General features: G+C 43.2%; 1 protein-coding gene across 2 annotated transcripts; it reads right to left on the bottom strand.

The window, feature by feature from the left end:
- Window positions 1–728: 728 nt before the first annotated feature.
- On the bottom strand, window positions 729–9,063 carry commd9 (COMM domain containing 9). Of its 2 annotated transcripts, none has more exons than XM_014123800.2 (6): window positions 8,914–9,063; window positions 2,561–2,686; window positions 2,062–2,201; window positions 1,897–1,931; window positions 1,667–1,770; window positions 729–1,311 (listed from the first exon to the last, which is right to left on the bottom strand). In XM_014123800.2, exons 1-6 carry the CDS (start codon window positions 8,962–8,964, stop codon window positions 1,174–1,176), a joined length of 594 nt encoding a protein of 197 aa, XP_013979275.1. In that variant the 5' UTR covers window positions 8,965–9,063; the 3' UTR covers window positions 729–1,173.
- Window positions 9,064–24,518: the final 15,455 nt, after the last annotated feature.

The raw sequence follows: 24,518 nt of genomic DNA, 5'->3' as shown, positions 1-24,518 counted from the left end.
AGTCAGCGGCTCAGCTTGCAAGCTGTGAGGCTGCTGGTTCGTTTGGTAGCCATGAGGCCTTTCGTTTGGACATGCCTGTTAGTGGTTTCCTTTTTGTACATGTGTTTCGTCACCATCTGAACAAATAAAAATCCACTTGGACGGCCAACCAAGAGGTCAAGCGCCGGCCCTGGACCAAGGTAAGTTTGCTGTCTCCCTAGGCACATACGTTGATTTCTCACAAATGCACACATTCATGTTACAGGACCCCTAGACAAAGCATGTGCAACAATATCTGCAGGCTAGTTATGGGTTTCGTCACACTACTAACTGCTACTTTCCCATGCAAAAAGATCAACACACTTGATCAAAATGTTTAATATGGTATATTGATGCGAGGTTCTTGATATGGGAATATTTGTCTATAGAAATCTTTGGAAAATTATCCTAACACAAGATTTGGCTTGTTAAATGTAGGGGCCTCCTGGTCACAAAAAGGCTGTAATAAGAGATTGTAGCCTGCCTTGATGTATTTGCAGTGTACAATATAATTATAAGGGAAATTAGGCATTAACATACTACTTGAAGCAATTTTGTATTTGAATGAAGATGAACCATAACTTGTTTAGTAACTAACTTTACGGTCTGAGACAAATTCATTTGATACATGTAATCCAGCTCTGCAATATCTTGGTCCTGTGTATTGACTGATTTGATGGTCCTAGTACTAGAGCAGTGAAAAGACAAACTTCAGCATTAATCTCTTAATTTATTGACATAAACATTGAATTCAAAAGACCCTCTTGACTCTACTGACAGAGGAATGTAGTGGCACTCCAGATCAGTGCTAATGATGGGATTGTGTACTTGTTTGTTTCTTCCCCCCCGGGACTAGAGGAAAGAGTCTTCTCCTTTTCCATCTTTTAGCCCATGTCTAAAATTGCTACCTCTTCTTTCCCACTTTCCTTAAAACGGCACTGACGCAAAACTTTTGTGGCTGATACCCTGGCAGTGTGTCACTGAATCAAATGTTTACATTTGAGACTTAAGTCGATTAGTAGAAAATGGGCACCCATAATTGATTTCTCTGTTTTCAGATTTGTGCAGATAAATGAGATGAGGAGTAAAAGTCACTTTAGAGTATCGAGAATGATGCACCCAAGGCCTCCGGTGTGGCCATTCTGGTGAGGGGTCTCATTTTCCCGCCACAACTGACAATTGGTCACGGATCCGGCCCAGGCCGTCCAGCATGGTGTCCAGAGTCTCCTTGCTCAACTCCACCGTGACCGATGAGAAAGCGCCACTGCCGCTTAGACAGCTGGAGTCCTCCATCTGCAATGGCAACACACTGTTAGTGACATTCACTTATACCCAGACCAAATTCAACAAGCCCTAGGTGTAACACCTACGCATTTATACATGTTATTGCTCATAAAGGTGTTACAGTGCTTGTGATGTATGGATGGAAAGCAGTCCTTGACTGACTAAAATGGGTACCAGTGCAATACTTTTTAGCTAATATTCTGAGGTGCAGGAGCTCAAGCAGTAGAACATTTGAGGTGCCGGTACTCTGCTCCGGTGAGCTCCTGCCCAGCACTGGATTTATGTGACAAAGTGCAGAAAATTGTAATATTATGGTGAGGAGAACATGTTTGTTGAGACCAGTGCATGGCGCACATTGGCATACCTTCATGTGCACCAGGCAGGTGGGCACAGCCATGCGACTGACCGAGTCAGATGCCGTCTTCATGTCGACTCTCCAGTCCATCTCCACTAGATGGGGCAGCGAAACTGGAGAACATTCAACCAACGGTTGGGGCAGTGTCAGGGTTGGTACCACTCTCTCGCACACATTCACACTCATTCAGTAACTGATAGTTCAAAGAATAGTGCTGGAATATGAAAGAACATGCTTACTTTGATTAGACAGAGCCTCATTTCTCCATGTGGGGCTACAAAAAGAAAAATCGGTAACCATATTTCAAACATTTGACACAATTTTCAGTTCCCAAAATTGGACATGTACGTTGTAGAACCGTGAGAAAGTGGTCCTTGGTAAGCATGGGAGGAATGGCTACAGACCTGTGCTCAAGCATAATCTTGGTAATGAGGTTCTTGAGGCTGGGGTGGAATGACTTGGGGAATAGTACAAGGATCTGCTCGGGCGCTGTCAGGTTATGGAATAGGATGTGGTGAGAAAGGGTGTGCAGGGCTGCAATAAGCTGGAAGAGAAGAGCACAGGATCAATTGGTGTCCTCTCCCAGATGATCAGTTTGACAAACACTGGTTTAGAGCATATGTGTAAAGAGTCATGTTGGTGGTTCTATACATTAGGCCTACATTCATATCTGCATTCTGTAGAAATATTGTAGCAAACGGCGACAGTACAATGCCCTTCGCAGATTTTGAACCCGGGTCGCCACGCTTTACTATGTCTCTGACATGTAAACGCTTCTTGGAATCTGATGAGAATTAGTGAATGGCAGTTAGAATTAGAAAGCTGCCGTCTGTGTGCAGTGCACCCTGTTTCTCTCCTTGGTTGATGACTGATATTGCAATTACTTTACTTTCTCACACTCACCTCCTTTGCCTCGATGGCAGATACAGACAGGGTCCCTGCTGTACTTTCCGCGAGTCGCCATGACTCAGGGGCTCCAGAAGGGAAACTGTCAGCACACAGCTGCCGCACCGCATCCTTCGACGGAGCCTTCTCCCATTCATGGTAGTGAGTCGACATGAAAGGGATTAGAGACAGACGAGCCCTGAATGATCTCACAGCGAACATCTATAGATTAGAGGCATTTTATGGGATAGGTAAGACTAGCCTTACAGTGGTGTGTATTCATGGGTGCCAAGGGAAGCCATAATTTTCCTTCAATTCACAAGAGGCTGAATGTATTTCACCGGAGAAAGCATCCGAGCAAGTGAATAAGTGCCCCTCTGTATGTGTAGCCCATTTATCATTGAATGCAAGGGATGCCAACGAGCATTTATCCTCCCTTTATTTTTTTTATCAAATAAGCCAATCAGCGTTGAGCTAACTGAACGAGCTCAACTATAAATGGTCCTGGCGCACCCAAAAAAAAGTAAAAGGGAAGCCAGTTTGGATTTGGCTTCACACCAATCACAACAAAAGCCAGATGTCATTGACAGAAAACATTTGAATTGTTGTATTGTTCTCCAGTGGCTAGCTACAGTTCATTCAAAGTATTCAGAACTCTGACTTTTTCCACATTTTGTTATGTTACAGCTAGGGATGCGTGAACATATCGGAATCGAACAACATTAACTAAAAATGCCAACATCGGTATCGGCCCAATGTCTGTCCAGTTTAACACCGATGTCAAAGCTGACGTGTGCAGGTACATGACAATGAGGGCACAGCATTCCTAACCTAGCCCACAATGTCTGCTGTGTGGATCGAGCAGTCAACAAGTCGAGCAGACATTTGAAAGAGTAAGAAAATTTCAGCGAGACAACTCAAAGGCGAAATCCATTAAACACCAAGATAATGGAATTCATTGCCCAATCAACTGTTCTCTTGTGGGTGATGTTGGCTTTCACCAACTGGTTGAGCACCGCACACACTACCAAGCGCGCTATTTTTCAGATGTTGCCCTACCGGAGTTACACAGTAATAGCGTCACTGCTATAAGCTTCACGACATACTATGGAACGCCGTTTGGGTCTTTGCGTGTTAAATAGGCTTTTACATCAAATAACAGTTATAGAATGTTGTGTGTTCTGAAATTGCATGTGCAAGCCAAGTGCCGCCACTATAAGTATCACTGTCAAAGCTGTACAAAAGTCTACAAACAAGGAAACACCGGCCACAAACGATGTGTTTACAATACCGCGTTGGTAATTAAGCCTTATTTGTTCAACCGCAACTTCTGGGGTAGCTAGCTAGCTTTAGCTTGGTACCTAGCTAGCACCAATACAACCAGCCTGAAAACAATGACCAGTAGAAACTGCAGTCCTTTCCATTATTCTTAGCAAAGATTTAGGAATCCTTGTAAGTATTAGCTAGGTAGCCACTTGTTCACCTATTGAAAATAAACAGCTAGCTAGCTACTTAACCCAGTTGCCCAAAGCTAAGGTTATAAGCAGCCAGCTAGCTTCATCTGGCTAGTGAGGCACGACCAGACCGGGTTATGTGTTTTGAGAAGCTAGCCACAATAAGGATTAGGGACAATAGTGGAATTTGCAGTTTGCCTTCAGAATAAAAGTACCTCTGAAAGTGATGCAGAAGGTTACAATTGCCACAAGATTTGGCATGGGTCCCCAGATCCTCAAAGTTCTACAGCTGCACCATCGAGAACATCCTGACCGTTTGCATCACCGCCTGGTCTGGCAACTGCTCGGAATCTGACCGTAAGGCACTACAGAGGATAGTGCGTTCGGCTCAGTACATCACTGGGGCCAAGCTTCCTGCAATCCAGGACCTATATAATATGCCATGTCAGGAAAGCCCATAAAATTGTTAGACTCCAGTCACCCTAGTCATAGACTGTTCTCTCTGCTACCGCACGACAAGCGGTAGTGGACCACCAAAAGGCTCCTTAACAGCTTCTACCCCCAAGCCATAAGACTCCTGAACAGCTAATCAAATGGCCACCGGACTATTACATTAAATTGTGAAGTGCAGTCATATTCAAGTCCTGATTGGTCAACAAGTTTATTTGACACGTCAAACTGTTATTTGATGTGTATCTTTGACAACCAAACGGCGTTCCATAGAAATCCTGGTTGAGAATGAAACGACTGAACAACAAAACAGCACAGCAAGTAAGTGAAATAAATAGGTTTTGATTATGTTTTACTGGTAATGGGGACATGGGTAAATGCCAACAAAATAACTTTTTGGTGTGTGTGCGCGCGTGTGTAACCTTTAACTAGGCAAGTCAGTTAAGAACAAATTCTTATTTACAATGACGGCCAAAAAAAGAACGATGCTGGGCCAATTGTGCGCCACCCTATGGGACTCCCAATCACGGCCGGATGTGATACAGCCTGGATTCGAACCAGGGACTGTAGTGACGCCTCTTGCACTGAGACCGCAGCGTCCATTAACTATTTAACTGTACTAGAATGCTTAAAAGGCTGGTAATTTTCTTTATATCGGTTATCGGTATCGCTTTTTGGCAAGGAAAATATTAGGTATCGGCCAAAAATGTCATCAGTACATCACTAGTTACAGCCCTAGTCTAGAATGTATTCAATAAATTGTTTCCCTCAATCTACACACAATACCCCATAATGACAAAGTCAAAACATGTTTGTAGACATTTTTGCAAATGTATTACAAATAAAGGCCTTATTTACATAAGTATTCAGATCCTATGCTATGAGACTTGAAATTGAGTTCAGGTGCATCCTGTTTCCATTGATCATCCTTGAAGTTTCTACAACTTGATTGGAGTTCATCTGTGGTAAATTCAATTGATTGAACATGATTTGGAAAGGCACACACCTGTCTATATAAGGTCCCACAGTTGACAGTGCATGTCAGAGCAAAAACCAAGTCATGAGGTCGAAGGAATTGTGTCGAGGCACAGATCTGGGAAGGGTACCAAAAAAATTATGCAGCATGGAAGGTCCCCAAGAACACAGTGGTCTCACTCATTCTCAAATGGAAGAAGTTCGGAACCACCAAGACTCTTCCTAGAACAGGCCGCCCATGTCAAACTGTGCAATTGGGGCGAAAATAGCCTTGGTCAGTGAAGTTACCAAGAACCCCGATGGTCACTTTGACATAGCTTCAGAGTTCCTCTGTGGAGATGGGAGAACCTTCCAGAAGGACAACCATCTCTGCAGCCCTCCAACAATCAGGCATTTATGGTAGAGTGGCCAGACTGAAACCACTCCTCAGTAAAGGGCACATGACAGCCTGCTTGGAGTTTGCCAAAAGGTAGCTAAAGGACTCCGAGAAACAAGGTTCTCTGGTCTGAGGAAACCAAGATTGAACCATTTTTGGCCTGAATGCCAAGTGTCACGTCTGGAGGAAACCTGGCACCATCCCTATGGTGATGCACGGTGGTGGCAGCATCATGCTATGGGGATGTTTTTCAGCCGCAGGGACTGGGAGACTAGTCAGGATCGAGGGGAAAGATGAACGGAGCAAAGTACAGAGAGATCCTTGATGAAAACCTACTCCAGAGCGCTCAGGAACTCCAACTGGGATGAAGGTTTACCTTCCAACAGGACAATGACCCTAAGTACACAGCCAAGACAGCACAGGAGTGGCTTCGGGACAAGTATGAATGTCCTTGAATGGCCCAGGAAGAGCCCGGACTTGATAATGACAAACATTAAGCAGGACATTCATACGAGCCTTAACATCCAATTATAAGCCAAACGTAGTGTGAAATGCACTCATAAGCAACATGTTTAGAGGCTCTTTGATGGCGTTCTATAAGAACTCCCTTGTTCTGCAACCAACTTGTGCGGCAATGTTTGCAAACACAAAGGTCTATGGGTGGCAACAACTATTTTTAACCAGACAGCATCAGATATGCCTAGATGGGCTACTCGTACAGAGGGTGTAGAAAAGGCCAACGGAATTGGCGGAAGAATCCTTTAATTCATGGCCACTTGCTCAGCTGGGCCAGGGGCGCTTTAATTAGGTCAGGTGGAAATGTGACGGATCAACTCATTAAAAGGAGGAAATCGCCATCGCCCGGGCTCGCTGCTTTCTCTTCCTTAACTTCTTTGGGATAGGGGGCGGTATTTTGACATCCAGATGAAAAGCGTGCCAAAAGTAAACTGCCTGCTACTCAGGCCCAGAAGCTAGGATATGCATATAATTGGTAGGTTTGGATAGAAAACACTCAAGTTTCTAAAACTGTTAAAATAATGTCTGAGTATACCAGAAGTGAAATGGCAGGCAAAACCCTGAGGAAGGCTGGCACTTTTATAATAGGGCGAAATCATGCCCGATTGCAGTTCCTAGGGCTTCCACTAGATGTCAGTCTTTAGAAAGAGTTTCAGGCTGGTTTTTGGAAAAATGAGCCAGAAATTGTAGTTTTTCTAGGTGGCTCCCATTTTGGGCTGTAGTGTTTCCAAGCGCGTGAATGAGAACGCATTCTTTGGTATTTTTCTCCGGTAAAGACAATAACGATTCTCCCTCTTAAATTTGATAGGTACCCTAATACGCAAATAAACTATTGTTTGATTATAAACATTGATTGACTTGTTTGGATAAGTTTATTGGTATCATTTGGGATTCATTTTGTATGCATTTTTTTACATGACATTTTAGTCATTTAGCAGACGCTCTTATCCAGAGCGACTTACAGTAGTGAATGCATACATTTCAATTAATTTCATACATTTTTTTTTTCCGTACTGGCCCCCCGTGGGAATCTAACCCACAACCCTGGCGTTGCAAACACCATTGCAAACACCATACTCTACCAACTGAGCCACAGGGAAGACTATGCATTTTGAACGAGGGAAACCGAGTGGATTATTGACTGAAGCGTGCCAGCTAAACTGAGTTTTTATGGATATAAAGAAGGACTTTATCGAACAAAAGGACCATTTGTAATGTAACTGGGACCTTTTGGAGTGCCAACAGAAGAAGATCTTCAAAGGTAAGGCATATATTATATCGCTATTTCTGATATCGTGTCGCAACTCCCTGGTTAAATTATTTGTTATGCATTTGTGTGCTGGGCGCTGTCCTCAGATAGTCGCATGGTTTGCTTTCGCCGTAAAGCCTTTTTGAAATCTGACACGGCGGCTGGATAAACAACCAGTTAAGCTTTATTTTGATGTATTGCACTTGTGATTTCATGAAAGTTTATTTATAGTAATTTAATTTGAATTTGGCGCTCTGCAATTTCACCGCTAGCGTCCCACTAATCCACAAGAAGTTAACTCCGTCTAATCCAGACGTTCTGTGCGTCCATGAATCCACGTAAGTCCACAGAATCAGTTCAGATGAAAGGTAACAATCTGTTGCGATCGGGAGAGCGGGCCATCAGTTATTGTTTATAGTTATTACCTTGGAGTGCACGCTTCAAACCTATTGTGTAATGTAAATGGGCAATGATCACGGCCCTACAGATCATCACAGGCCAATTATGCCATCGATATGGTTAATATGTAATGAAATTACAAGTACATATGAAGACAAACCTGAAAGGATGAAATATGAAACGTCATTGTTTCCTGAACTGATCAATTCTGATATGAAACTGATGGGGATTATAGACTGAATAACCGATAACTGATTGAATTATTTGTATTATTCTTCATGATTATGATGAATAGTTCCGAGCCTAAATGACTCAATGATGATTCGTATTGACTTCTTATTGAACTGAATTACCCAATTATGTTAATGATTTGATCTTTGTGATTATGAATTTGATTGGATACATGTTATTCTGTTTCCGTTGTTATGCAGCACAGACTACCCAGTAAATATACCACTTTATGGTTAAAGGAATTCCTGCCTCAGTCTCATCCATTCCTCTGTCACCTGACCTCCTGTTCACTTTCACTGTCAGTCATCCTACCTGTCCAGCTACCCACACAGATACCACTCATATTTCAGAGGGGCACCGTCTCGCTCGCTCGGATGCTTTCCCTGTGATATGCTTTCAGCTTATTTTGGAATTGAAGGACATGAAGAAAAAAATGTTTTTTTCTTGGTCCAGTTTTGGGGGAAGCCTGTCTTCCCTTGGCACCCATGAATACACGCCACTCTTCCCGAGTGATTTTACGCACCGCTATAGTAATGTAGACTTATCAGAGCCTACTCCATACAGCAAGCCAGCCATAATAATCAAACTAGTTAACGTAACTAGCTAACGTTACGAAATGAACAAAAGCAACCGATACATCGACTGATATAACAAACCGATAAGGCACAAAGATTATCACACTAATAAATACAGCAAAGCCGACAAACAGTAGATAGCTTACCTTTAAAAGAATTTGCAAGGAAGAAAAATGTTTATCTGAAATGGCAGCCATCTTGCCACGTGACGCATTGAAAACACAGATGGCAATCGCAGCAAGAAAAATGTACCAGATATTTCACCGGATGTATAAATGTGAATTATCCGGTTGGCGATTCCACTCACTGCCAAATATGTTGAGGAGAGGAAGCCAAGTGGCCAGCAGTGGGAGAAGATGGATTTTGGCCGACATTTTGCAAATGTTCTCATCTCGTATAGTTTTATGTTTTCAAAAATAAAATATGTAACGGAGTAGACTGCATTTTGTAGACTAACCTTGCCGATTTTTATTTTGCGTTTTAAGTTATTGCGAATTTCACTGAGTAGGCATTCCCTTACGGAAATATACAAATAAATGCTAGAACGCGTCAATAGGATCTCACTACCTCGTCATTGGCCCTGCACACCCCCTTGCTTGTTCTGCCCATTATGATTAATGTGCTACCATTGGAAACGACAGGCTCTGGTCTATCTTGGGTTAGTTATAAAAAATATTTGTGGAAATAGGTGAAAACGGAGTCATGTGCGCAATAAAGACTAGGGGGCACAGGTTCTTATTTTTCTTCTTTGGCTTTAAAATGGCGGTTAGGAATCCAAAGGTGCTTTACACCCACCAACTGGACTGTAAATCATGACACTTTTTATTTTTACAAAGTACATTAAAAAACTTCTCTAGGGCCAGTGGGACGATTTCGTCCCACCTACGTAACAGCCAGTGGAATCCCGTGGCGCGTTATTCAAATACCTTAGAAATGCTATTACTTCAATTTCTCAAACATATGACTATTTTACACCATTTTAAAGACAAGACTCTCGTTAATCTAACCACACTGTCCGATTTCTAAAAGGCTTTACAACGAAAGCAAAACATTAGATTATGTCAGCAGAGTACCCAGCCAGAAATAATCAGACACCCATTTTTCAAGCTAGCATATAATGTCACATAAACCCAAACCACAGCTAAATGCAGCACTAACCTTTGATGATCTTCATCAGATGACACCCCTAGGACATTATGTTATACAATACATGCATGTTTTGTTCAATCAAGTTCATATTTATATCAAAAACCAGCTTTTTACATTAGCATGTGACGTTCAGAACTAGCATACCCCCCACAAACTTCCGGTGAATTTACTAAATTACTCACGATAAACGTTCACAAAAAACATAACAATTATTTTAAGAATTATAGATACAGAACTCCTCTATGCACTCGCTATGTCCGATTTTAAAATAGCTTTTCGGTGAAAGCACATTTTGCAATATTCTAAGTAGATAGCCCGGCATCACAGGGCTAGCTATTTAGACACCCACCAAGTTTAGCACTCACCAAAATCAGATTTACTATAAGAAAAATGTTATTACCTTTGCTGTTCTTCGTCAGAATGCACTCCCAGGACTTCTACTTCAATAACAAATGTTGGTTTGGTTCAAAATAATCCATAGTTATATCCAAATAGCGGCGTTTTGTTCGTGCGTTCAAGACACTATCCGAAGTGTAAATAAGGGTCACACGCACGACGCATTTCGTGACAAAAAAATTCTAAATATTCCATTACCGTACTTCGAAGCATGTCAACCGCTGTTTAAAATCAATTTTTATGCAATTTTTCTCGTAAAAAAGCGATAATATTCCGACTGGGAAAGCGTGTTTACGTTCAAAGAGAGAGAAAATAAAAGCATGGGTTCCCCTCGTGCACGAGCCTGAGTCTCATAGTACTCTGACCGGCCACTAACCAAACGCGCTAATGTTTTTCAGCCAGGGGCTGCCTCGATATCATTCAGCTTTTTCCCGGGTTCTGAGAGCCTATGGGAGCCGTAGGAAGTGTCACGTTACAGCAAAGATCCTCAGTTTTCAATAAACAGAGCCAAGAAGAACAAGAACTTGTCAGAGAGGGCACTTCCTGTAAGGAATCTTCTCAGGTTTTTGCCTGCCATATGAGTTCTGTTATACTCACAGACACCATTCAAACAGTTTTAGAAACTTTAGGGTGTTTTCTATCCAAAGCCAATAATTATATGGATATTCTAGTTACTGGGCAGGAGTAGTAACCAGATTAAATCTGGTACGTTTTTTTATCCGGCCGTGTCAATACTGCCCCCTAGCCCTAACAGGTTAAAAAAACACCCTTTAAACCCACTACCCCATTCCACTTCTTTGACTCTACCTGCTCCTACACCATGCCAACGGCCTGGGAGGACAGGACATCACCACTCAACACACCATGTAACTCTTCTGAAGTCAAATCTTATACACCCAAGTACTTGTCATTTACATTTACTTCATTTAGCAGACGCTCTTATCCAGAGCGACTTCCAAATTGGTGCATTCACCTTATGATATCCAGTGGAACAACCACATTACAATAGTACATCTATATCTTTTTTGGGGGGGAGGATTAGAAGGATTACTTAATCCTATCCCAGGTATTCCTTAAAGAGGTGGGGTCTCAGGTGTCTCCGGAAGGTGGTGAATGACTCCGCTGTCCTGGCGTCATGAGGGAGCTTGTTCCACCATTGGGGTGCCAGAGCAGTGAACAGTTTTGACTGGGCTGAGCGGGAACTGTGCTTTCGCAGAGGTAGGGAGGTGAGCAGGCCAGAGGTGGATGAACGCAGTGCCCTTCTTTGGGTGTAGGGACTGATCAGAGCCTGAAGGTACGGAGGTGCCGTTCCCTTCACTGCTGCGTAGGCAAGCACCATGGTCTTGTAGCAGATGCGAGCTTCAACTGGAAGCCAGTGGAGTGTGCGGAGGAGCGGGGCGACGTGAGAGAACTTGGGAAGGTTGAACACCAGACGGGCTGCGGCGTTCTGGATGAGTTGTAGGGGTTTAATGGCACAGGCAGGGAGCCCCCGCCAACAGCGAGTTGCAGTAATCCAGACGGAAGATGACAAGTGCCTGGATTAGGACCTGCACCGCTTCCTGTGTGAGGCAGGGTTGTACTCTGCGAATGTTGTAGAGCATGAACCTACAGGATCGGGTCACCGCCTTGATGTTAGCGGAGAACGACAGGGTGTTGTCCAGGGTCACGCCAAGGCTCTTAGCACTCTGGGAGGAGGACACAATGGAGTTGTCAACTGTGATGGCGATATCATGGAACGGGCAGTCCTTCCCCGGGAGGAAGAGCAGCTCCGTCTTGCTGAGGTTCAGCTTGAGGTGGTGATCCGTCATCCACACTGATATATCTGCCAGACATGCAGAGATGCGATTCGCCAACTGCAGCTCTGCAGCTGCCACAACAATATCGATTTTCTGTGATTTTTGTTCCATTTCTGCGGTACAGTTCATAACCATAGCTAAGAAGCCAACCTTACTGAAGCATATATCACTCATTGGCCTATCCCTCTGTGCTGGCACAGATCTACTACTGACAGGGATCCTCTCCGGATCCCTCACCCTTGACCCAACCTCCTCCTACTATCTTCACTGCCTCAGCATACGACATCTTCAGCATTACTCTGGCCACCTCAACATGCCTCTCTCGCACCGGACACTTCCGAACCGAGGCAACATGGCAATCCCTATGTTTTTCCACCAAAACTACACAATCCTCTGACCCATGCCCTCCTACACACTTCCCACATCTTGGAATCTCCCTCCTGTTACATGACTATACACATGGCACCAGAAACACAGAAGTGGGTTCAGCACAAAAGCTCTAACAGGATAACTCATAGGTCCGTGTATGCTTCGGCATTTTGATTTTCATTCAAATCAAATTGTGGAAAAACCTGAAATGACTCATTTTATTGGGTTTGGTTTCATCATTTTATGAACGAAAATCAGATGTCAACTAGTTTTTCTCATTAATGGCATCGCGTAATAGAAAATAAATGATAATATTTATAGCCCATTTTACGCTTTCTTCATACATGGATGTACACGCCCCCTAATATAATATTCATTGTGCATAGCGGGTGTTTGTTTACAGTCTGGGTTGAGCTGCAGTGTCTGCAGCACAGAGAAAGAATTAGATATTTGTGTGGCAGGAAGATAAAAATTGTAATGTTAGCTAAGATGCTTAACTTATCATGACGTTAGCATGCCAATAGAACAAACTCAACAACAACTGAACAAAGTTGGCTTGCACTGCCTGGTTAGCTGTCTAACATTACTGCTGGCTAACTGACTAGCTAGCTGGCTGGCTAGCTAGACCTAACTGGCTACTGGCTATACACATGCTAGCTGCTAGTGGAAGTAAGTTAGTCCCTCAAACTGCTACAAGATGAAGCTGCCCGGCCAGAGGTACCTGCTGCATACATTTTTTATTTATTTCTCCATTACTTTCTGTAGCTAGCTTAGCTAGATCTTCTGCCTGGCTGATGCTGATGCTTATTAACTGAGTAATAATGAACTGCAGTTACTATAAATTGTTAACTATCCAAGCTGCTTCACATCCGGCCGTGATTGGGAGTCCCATAGAGCGGCGCACAATTGGCCCAGCGTCATCCGGGTTTGGCCGGGGCAGGCCGTCATTGTAAATAAGAATTTGTTCTTAACTGTCTTGCCTAGTTAAATAAAATAAAATAGCTAACTGTCCCTTTGCATAACAATTTCTAACACATTACATTTTGTGTGTGTGTGGAGGGGGGGGGGGGGGGGGGTCGGGATGTGCCCGCATCATATGCACTCTATCCAGTGCATTAAGTTAAAATCAGCCTTCTATTAATGTGGGTATATTTCACAAACCTTATTTTACTGCTTATTGAAAGGCAGATGCTTAGGACTGCACACATATGCCTTTTCTAAGTGGCTCAGTTGGTAGAGCATGGCGCTTGCAACGCCAGAGTTGTGGGTTCGATTCCCACGGTGGACCAGCACATATGTATGCACTCACTAGTGTAAGTTGTTCTGGATAAGAGTGTCTGCTAAATGACAAAAATAAAAAAATGTGTGTGGATACTAAATTAAATACTATGACAATTTTCTGAATGTATACCTAACACCTTTCTGGGGGGCTGATGATCATTGATACAGAGGCAGTCTGATATGACTTGACTACTGATTCCCCCTACACTCTCTCATTCAAAGTACCATTCACACAGTCCAGCCACTCAGCCCTATCCAGAAGCTCTCAAGGTCCTACACTACTTCCTCCTACAACACCTTGATGAGAAGTAAAATGCCTGTACCCATGACTGTAAGTTGGCGTATCTCTCTAACCCTGCTGTACACTACCGTGCTGAGACAATCTGACTCTTAAACAGTATTACACTATTCTTAAATGGAATGGCCAACATTGATCTCTCATTCTCACAGTACACTCACTCAGATGTACAGTTGAAGTTGGAAGTTTACATACACATAGGTTGGAGTCATTAAAACTAGTTTTTCAACCACTCCACACATTTCTTGTTACCAAACTATAGTTTTGGCAAGTCACTTAGGACATCTACTTCGTGCATGACACATGTAATTTTTCCAACAATTGTTTACAGACAGATTATTTCACTTATAATTCACGGTATCACAATTCCAGTGGGTCAGAAGTTTACATACACTCAGTTGACTGTGCCTTTAAACAGCTTGGAAAATTCCAGAAAGTGATGTCATGGCTTTAGAAGCTTCTGATAGGCTAATTGACGTCATTTGAGTCAATTGGAGGTGTACCTGTGGATGTATTTCAAGGCCTACCTTCAAACTCAGTGCCTCTTTGCTTGACATCAAAAAAATCAAAAAAATCTAAAGAAATCAGCCAAGACCTCAGAAAAAAGATTGTAGACCTCCACAAGTCGGGTTCATCCTTGGGAGCAATTTCCAAATGCCTGAAGGTACCACGTTCATCTGTGCAAACAATAGTACGCAAGTATAAACACCATGGGACCACACAGCCGTCATATCGCTCAAGAAGTAGACGCGTTCTGTCTCCTAGAGATGAACGTACTTTGGTGCGAAAAGTGCAAATCAATCCCAGAACAACAGCAAAGGACCTTGTGAAGATGCTGGAGGAAACAAGTACAAAAGTATCTATATCCACAGTAAAATGAGTCCTATATCGACATAACCTGAAAGGCCGCTCAGCAAGGAAGAAGCCACTGCTCCAAAACTGCCATAAAAAAGCCAGACTACGGTTTGCAACTGCACATGGGGACAAAGATTGTCCTTTTTGGAGAAATGTCCTCTGATCTGATGAAACAAAAATAGAACTGTTTGGCCATAATGACCATCGTTATGTTTGGAGGAAAAAGGCAGAGGCTTGCAAGCCGAAGAACACCATCCCAACCGTGAAGCACGGGGGTGGCAGCATCATGTTGTGGGGGTGCTTTGCTGCAGGAGGGACTGGTGCGCTTCACAAAATAGATGGCATTATGAGGGAGGAAAATTATGTGGATATATTGAAGCAACATCTCAAGACATCAGTCAGGAAGTTAAAGCTTGGGCACAAAAGGGTCTTCCACATGGACAATGACCCCAAGCATACTTCCAAAGTTGTGACAAAATGGCTTAAAGACATCAAAGTCAAGGTATTGGAGTGGCCATCACAAAGCCCTGACCTCAATCCTATAGAAAATTTGTGGTCAGAACTGAAAAAACATGTGCGAGCAAGGAGGCCTACAAACCTGACTCGGTTACACCAGCTCTGTCAGGAGGAATGGGCCAAAATTCACCCAACTTATTGTGGGAAGCTTGTGGAAGGCTACCTGAAACGTTTGACCCAAGTTAAACAATTTAAAGGCAATGCTACTAAATACTAATTGAGTGTATGTAAACTTCTGACCCACTGGGAATGTGATGAAAAAAATTATTCTCTCTACTATTATTCTGACATTTCACATTCTTAAAATAAAGTGGTGATCCTAACTGACCTAAAACAGGGAATTTTTTTCTAGGATTAAATGTCGGGAATTGTGAAAAACTGAGTTTAAATGTATTTTGCTAAGGTGTATGTAAACTTCTGACTTCAACTGTATGTAGGGTGGTTGAAGGCATCTGCAGGCCTGTTTAAGGGGCAACTGAACAAGCTACTGTATCAGAATGCTTGGACTGCAGCTGAGACTCTCTTCTCATTCCCCATCTTTTAAGGAAAGTACCTTCTTTACACTTCCTGTTGTGCTTTCAAGGTGTCTCTTTCATGTTGTGTGGTATTATCTATTGATGACTCCTAACATAGTTTGCTTCTGAATTGGTGTCCACATCAGGCATTTTACTTGTTACCTGTTTGTTAGAATACTGCATCCCTTTCACATCATTTGAATGATCCCTCCTTGCCACATGCTTTCTCTCTTTCTCTCCAGGATACATTAGGGGAAGTTACTTTGTTGTTGGCACCAATCCCAGGCTGCCAGACAAGATCAATGACTTTCACCAGACGTTTATGATAAGGGAATTTGTATGCTTAAAGGTAATGATTAAAGAATTCCACCCTGAAAACGTAACTACTAGTGATTATTAGTTTATGTAGCATGTATAATGAATAATTAAAGTACTACATGTAAGTTCAATAAGGTTCAGTAGAGACATGTAAGGGATAGAAATGTGTGTGTCTAAGAAAATACCGAGAACAATTCAACTGTGTATAACCCGACCTGGCTAGAACTCCGAGAAACTTATGATAGGACAGGGAGTCCTTTCAAGGTTCCTCTAATCTCGGGGGAATGGAACTGTCGGCTTGGTAGTGATAAACAGTGGATACAACTCACCTACTGTTCGTGTGTATGTATGTGCATAAGTAGGGAGTGAACTATAAAATGGATGTCTTTGTATTATGGACTTCAGAGCGCCCTCGTGAATAAACTGTACGAACCTTTTGCATAAGCTGAATCTTTGCCTAATTATTATTAAACCCAGGGTCTTACAAACCTCGGGGTTTGGTCAAAGCTTATTTATTGTTAGTTATTTTCATTGGGATTGAAAATTCTCATGACAGTTTAGTTACTCGTCTTCTACTTAAGTCTTTGCTAATCTCTTTCATCAATAGACAGGACCAACATATGGACGGAAGTTCATGACCGGCTATCTGTCTTCGAAAGGGTCACTGCATCGGCCGGTCGAGTGGGAAGGCTGCTGAGATCTATGCATCAACCCTATCATCAGGCACGATGCCAGGTAAACCGATCAATATAATCTCAAAACATACACGTATAGAGAAAAGGGTTCCAACTAAAACCATGTAGGGTTATTCGGCTTGTCCCTGTAGGAGAACCCTTCATGGTTTTAGGTACATGGAGAGTTCTATGTTGAACCCTCTATTAAAGGTTCTACCTACAACCCTTTTATATCCAAAGTGTTATACCTAGAACCCTCTGTGAAGGGTTATACATAGAATGATTCTATCTTCTAAGGGTTCTACCCTACTCCTTTGCCAAGAAACCTGTAGCATAATGAAACAGAGCCGCTTCACCAACCAGTTTGTTTTTATGATGGAAAAAGTCAGAAAAGCTTATGGAATATTTCTATAAGAACAACACGTTAATGATCTAGCTGAAAATGAAGAATCCCTCTGATTATAGATAAAAGGCTATGCCAAAACATGACAGGTTTCCAGTGTATTTGATAAAGGATTTTTGGGGGGGGCTTTTTATTGTGTCGTCAGCAAACTTAATGATGGTGTTGGAGTCATGCTTGGCCATGCAGTTGTGGGTGAACAGGGACTACAGGAGGGGACTAAGCAGGCACCCCTGAGGGGCCCACATGTTGAGGATCAGCGTGGCAGATGTGTTGTTGTCTACCGTTAAGACCAGGGGGTGGCCAGTCAGGAAGTCCAGGATCCAGTTGCAGAGTGGGTATTTAGTCCCAGGATCCTTAGCTTAGTGAAGAGCTTTGTGGGCACTATGGTATTGAACGCTGAGCTGTAGTCAGTGAATAGCATTCTCACATAGGTGTTCCTTTTGTCCAGGTGGGAAAGCTTCTATCTCAAGGCCATCAGACTGTTAAATAGCCATCACTAGCACAGAAAGGCTGCAGCCTACATACGTGGAGTTGAAATCATTGGCCACTTTTTAATAAATGGAACACTAGTCACTTTAAATAATGTCACTTGTATGTATATAAACTCAGCAAAAAAAGAAATGTCCTCTCACTGTCAACTGCGTTTATTTTCAGCAAACTTAACATGTGTAAATATTCAACAACTGAGACATAAACTGAACGAGTTCCACAGACATGTGACAGAGATGCAGTACATCTCCTCCTCATGGACTTTACCAGATTTGCCAGTTCTTGCTGTGAGATGTTACCCCACTCTTCCACCAAGGCACCTGCAAGTTCCCGGATATTTCTGGGGAGATTGGCCATAGCACTCACCCTTCAATCCAACAGGTTCCAGACGTGTTCAATGGGTTGAGATCCGGGCTCTTCGCTAGCCATGGTAGAACACTGATATTCCTGTCTTGCAGGAAATCACACAGAACGAGCAGTATGGTTGGTGGCATTGTCATGCTGGAGGGTCATGTCAGGATGAGCCTGCAGGAAGGGTACCACATGAGGGAGGAGGAGGATGTCTTCATGTAACGCACAGCGTTGAGATTGCCTGCAATGACAACAGGCTTCGTCCGATGATGCTGTGACACACCGCCCCAGACCATGACGGACCCTCCACCTCCAAATCGATCCCGCTCCAGAGTACAGGCCTCGGTGTAACGCTCATTCCTTCGACGATAAACGTGAATCCGACCATCACCCCTGGTGAGACAAAACCGCGACTCGTCAGAGAAGAGCAATTTTTGCCAGTCCTGTCTGGTCCAGCAACGGTGGGCTTGTGCCCATAGACGATGTTGTTGCCGGTGAGGACCTGCCTTACAACAGGCCTACAAGCACTCAGTCCAGCCTCTCTCAGCCTATTGCGGACAGTCTGAGCACTGATGGAGGGATTGTGCATTCCTGATGTAACTCGGGCAGTTGTTGTTGCCATCCTGTACCTGTCCCGCAGGTGTGATGTTCGGATGTACCGATCCTGTGCAGGTGTTACACGTGGTATGCCACTGCGAGGATGATCAGCTGTCCGTCCTGTCTCCTTGTAGCGCTGTCTTAGGCGTCTCACAGTACGGACATTGCAATTTATTGCCCTGGCCACATCTGCAGTCCTCATGCCTCCTTGCAGCATGCCTAAGGAACGTTCACACAGATGAGCAGGGACCCTGGGCATCTTTCTTTTGGTGTTTTTCAGAGTCAGTAGAAAGGCCTCTTTAGTGCCCTAAGTTTTCATAACTGTGACCTTAATGGCCTACTGTCTGTAAGCTGTTAGTGTCTTAATGACCGCTCCACAGGTGCATGTTCATTAATTGTTTATGGTTCATTGAACAAGCATGGGAAACATACGTTTAAACCCTTTACAATGAAGATCTCTGAAGTTATTTCGATTTTTTTCGAATTATCTTCGAAAGACAGGGTCCTAAAAAGGGACGTTTATTTTTTTGCTAAGTTTACTGTGTTCTATACTATATACTGTATCTCAGTCTATGCCGCTCTGACATTGCCCGTCCATAGAAAGTCAGCAAAAAAAGAAACGTCCCTTTTACCACCTGGCTACATAAAGACGTGGGTGACTCCAAATAGGAATTTAATACAACATTATAATCCATTGGTTAGAATTGAAAATGTGTCTTCTCCCTTTCCCACAGGATCAGCAGCAGTGCAGAGCCCCTGGATTGAGAGCAATTGTGGGGGGTTAGGTGCCTTGCTCAAGGGCTCAATGGCTGGAGATGGTCCATGGGATCAATGACCAGCAGTGTTCCAGCTGCCAGTTAAGTTCAGTTTCCATTTTATGTTGCTCCAGCTGCTGGTCTGCCTCTCCAACCTGTTTCTTAATCCTGTTTTTTCCTAACACTACACAGCTGATTCAAATGATCAACGTACCAATCTATGCAGCTAAACTGGTAGCTGGAAGGCTCCTATGTACCATCTCCTTCCATTGCCCATGGGTGCTGCACTGCGGGGTGTTGGGAAAGGCAGGAGACACAATTTCCATTCTAACCAATGGACAATAAAGTATATATTCTCTCTGTTCTTGACACAAGTGGCAGTTTGCACAATATGTGATGAATTGCAATTTGTACAATATGGATGTCCATTTCTTCAAAAGTTTTAGAACACCTACTCATTCAAGGGTTTTTCTGTATTTGTACTATTTCTACATTGTAGCATAATAGTGAAGACGTCGAAACTATGAAATAACACATAAGTAATCATGTAGTAACCAAAAAAAAGTGTTAAACAAATAAAAATTATTTTGTATTTGTGATTCTTCAAAGTAGCCACCCTTTGCCTTGATGACAGCTTTTCACACACTTGACATTCTCTTAACCAGCTTCATGAGGTAGTCACTTGGAATGCATGTCAATCAACAGGTGTGCCTTGTTAAATGTTAATTTGTGGAATTTCTTTCCTTAATGCGTTTGAGCCAATCAGTTGTGTTGTGACAAGGTAGGGGGGTATACAGAAGATAACCCTATTTCATAAAAGACCAAGTCCATATTATGGCAACAGCTCAAATAAGCAAAGAGAAATGACAGTCCATCGTTACTTTAAGACATGAAGTTCATTCAATACGGGAAATTTCAAGAACATTACATTTTACATTTTACATTTTAGTCATTTAGCAGACGCTCTTATCCAGAGCGACTTACAGTAGTGAATGCATACATTTCAATTCATTTCATACATTTTTTTTTTTCTCGTACTGGCCCCCCGTGGGAATCGAACCCACAACCCTGGCGTTGCAAACACCATTGCAAATACCATGCTCTACCATGCTCTACCAACTGAGCCACAGTCGCAAAAACCATCAAGTGCTATGATGAAACTAGCTCTCATGAGGAGCGCCACAGGAAAGGAAGACCCAGAGTTACCTTTGCTGCAGAGGACAAGTTCATTAGAGTTACCAGCCTCAGAAATTGCAGCCCAAATAAATGCTTCAGAGTTCAAGAAACAGACACATCTCAACATCAACTGTTCAGAGGAGACTGTGAATCAGGCCTTCATGGTCAAATTGCTGCAAAGAAACCACTACTAAAGGACAACAATAATAAGAAGAAACTTGCTTGGGCCAAGAAACATTAGCAATGGACATTAAATCGGTGGAAATCTGTCCTGTGGTCTAGAGTCCAAATTGGAGATTTTTGGATCCAACCGCCGTGTCTTTGTGAGACGCGGTGTGGGTGAATGGATGATCTCCGCAAGTATAGTTCCCACCGTGAAGCATGAAGGAGAAGGTGTTATGGTGTGGGGCTGCTTTGCTGGTGACACTGTCTGTGATTTATTTAGAATTCAAGGCACACTTAATCAGCATGGCTACCACAGCATTCTGCAGCGATACGCCATCGCATCTGGTTTGTTTTTCAACAGGACAATGACCCAAAACACACCTCCAGGCTGTGTAAGGTGACTTGGCTTCCATAATCACCCTACCTTAACCCATTTTGTTATTTTTTATTTAACCTTTATTTAACTAGGCAAGTCAGTTAAGAACAAATTCTTATTTACAGGAGCTGGGATTAAAAATAAATAAAATATAAATCTAGGACAAAACACATCACGAGAAGAGGCAACACAGCACTACATAAAGAGAGACCTAAGACAACAACATGGTAGCAACACAACATGGTACAAATGTTATTGGGCACAGACAACAGCACAAAGGGCAAGAAGGCAGAGACGACAATGCATCACGCAAAGCAACCACAACTGTCAGTAAGAGTGTCCATGATTGAGTCTTTGAATGAAGAGGTGGAGATAAAGCTGTCCAGTTTGAGTGTTTGTTGCAGCTCGTTCCAGTCGCTAGCTGCAGCGAACTGAAAAGACGAGAGACCCAGGGATGTGTGTGCTTTGGGGACCTTTATTAACAGAATGTGCATGGCAGAATGGGTGGAGGATGAGGGCTGCAGTAGAATTTGGATGAGTTGAACTGTAAAATGAAGGGAAAAGCAGCCAACAAGTGCTCAGCATTTGTGGGAACTCCTTCAAGACTGTTGGAAAAGCATTCCTCATGAAGCTGGTTGTGAGAATGCCAAGAGTGTGCAAAGCTGTCATCAAGGCAAAGGGTGGCTACTTTGAAGAATCTAAAATATTTGTTTTACACTTTCTTGGTTACAACATGATTCCATATGTGTTATTTCATAGTTTTGATGTCTTCATTATTATTCTACTATATAGAAAATAGTAAAAATAACAAAAAACCCTTGAATGAGTAGGTATATCCAAACTTTTGCCTGGAACTGTACATCTTGTTCTTGCCTTCTCAAGGGACGTCACTTAACCGGCTGTCACAATTTCCGTACAATCAGCACGAACCCCTTGTGACATAGCGCTAAACAGTTTATCCCACTTATAAAGCAGCTGCTTCGTTTTGATGTTCTTCTTTATCAATAGCTACCGTGACGCTTTTCCATTTCAAACAAGCGCGCTGCTGGGGACAGCAAGGAGTCATCATGCCAGGTAGTCCTGAGGCATGGTCCTAGGGCTCAGGTCCTCCTCCGAGAGAGAAAGAGAATTAGAGAGAGCATATTTAAATTCACACAGGACACCGGATAAGACAAGAGAAATACTCCAGATGTGACAGACTGACCCTAGCCCCCCGACACATAAACTACTGCAGCATAAATACTGGAGGCTGAGACAGGAGGGGTCAGGAGACACTGTGGCCCCATCTGATGAAACCCCCGGACAGGGCCAAACAGGTAGGATATAACCCCACCCACTTTGCCAAAGCACAGTCCCCACACCACTGGAGGGATATCTCCAACCACCAATTTACCATCCCGGGACAAGGCCGAGTATAGCCCACAAAGATCTCCACCACGGCACAACCCAAGGGGGGCGCCAACCCAGACAGAAAGACCACGTCAGTGACTCAACCCACTCAAGTGACGCACCCCTCCCAGGGACGGCATGGAAGAACACCAGTAAGCCAGTGACTCAGCCCCTGTAATAGGGTTAGAGGCAGAGAATCCCAGTGGAGAGAGGGGAAACCGGCCAGGCAGAGACAGCAAGGGCGGTTCGTTGCTCCAGCCTTTCCGTTCACCTTCACACCCCTGGGCCAGACTACACTTAATCATAGCACCTACTGAAGAGATTAGTCTTCAGTAAAGACTTAAAGGTTGAGACTGAGTCTGCGTCTCTCACATGGGTAGACAGACCATTCCATAAAAATGGAGCTCTATAAGAGAAGCCCTGCCTCCAGCTGTTTGCTTAGAAATTCTAGGGACAATTAGGACGCCCGCGTCTTGTGACCGTAGCGTACGTGTAGGTATGTACGGCAGGACCAAATCAGAAAGATAGGTAGGAGCAAGCCCATGTAATGCTTTGTAGGTTAGCAGTAAAACCTTGAAATCAGCCCTTGCCATAACAGGAAGCCAGTGTAGGGAGGCTAGCACTGGAGTAATATGATCACATTTTTGGGTTCTAGTCAGGATTCTAGCATCCGTATTTAGCACTAACTGAAGTTTATTTAGTGCTTATTCGGGTAGCCGGAAAGTAGAGCATTGCAGTAGTCCAACCTAGAAGTAACAAAGGCATGGATTCATTTTTCTGTGTCATTTTTGGACAGAAACTTTATGATTTTTGCAATGTTACATAGATGGAAAAAAGCTGTCCTTGAAACAGTCTTGATATATTCCTCAAAAGAGAGATCAGGGTCCAGAGTAACGCCGAGGTCCTTCACAGTTTTATTTGAGACGACTGTACAACCATCCAGATTAATTGTCAGATTCAACAGAAGATCTCTTTGTTTCTTGCGACCTAGAACAAGCATCTCTGTTTTGTCCGAGTTTAAAAGTAGAACGTTTGCAGCCATCCACTTCCTTATATCTGAGACACAGGCTTCTAGCGAGGGCAATTTTGGGGCTTCACCATGTTTCATTGAAATGTACAGCTGTGTGTCATCCGCATAGCAGTGAAATTTAACATTATCTTTTCGAATGACATCCCCAAGAGGTAAAATATATAGTGAAAACAATAGTGGTCCTAAAACGGAACCTTGAGGTACACCGAAATGTACAGTTGATTTGTCAGAGGACAAACCATTCACAGAGACAAACTGATATCTTTCCGACAGATAAGACCTAAACCAGGCCAGAACTTGTCCAAGTAGACCAATTTGGGTTTCCAATCTCTCCAAAAGAATGTGGTGATCGATGGTATCAAAAGCAGCACTAAGATCTAGGAGTACGAGGACTGATGCAGAGCCTCGGTCTGACGTCATTAAAAGGTCATTTACCACCTTCACAAGTGCAGTCTCAGTGCTATGATGGGGTCTAAAACCAGACTGAAGCGTTTCGTATACATTGTTTGTCTTCAGGAAGGCAGTGAGTTGCTGCGCAACAGCTTTTTCAAAAAATGTTGAGAGGAATGGAAGATTCGATATAGGCCGATAGTTTTTAAAATAATTTCTGTGTCAAGATTTGGCTTTTTCAAGAGAGGCTTTATTACTGCCAATTTTAGTGAGTTTGGTACACATCCGGTGGATAGAGAGCCGTTTATTATGTTCAACATAGGAGGGCCAAGCACAGAAAGCAGCTCTTTCAGTAGGGACAGACTGATATTCTGCAAAAGGTACAGGTATTGGAGTGCTGAGGACTGGGGTAAAGTCATTTTCTCTGATGAATCCCCTTTCAGATTGTTTGGGGCATCCGGAA

This window comes from Salmo salar, chromosome 10 (genome assembly GCF_965601325.2).
Source record: "Salmo salar chromosome 10, fSalSal1, whole genome shotgun sequence".
In the NCBI taxonomy this organism is placed as follows: domain Eukaryota; kingdom Metazoa; phylum Chordata; class Actinopteri; order Salmoniformes; family Salmonidae; genus Salmo; species Salmo salar.
Note: the sequence above shows the minus strand (reverse complement) of the source record. Positions and strands in the feature narration are given on the sequence as shown.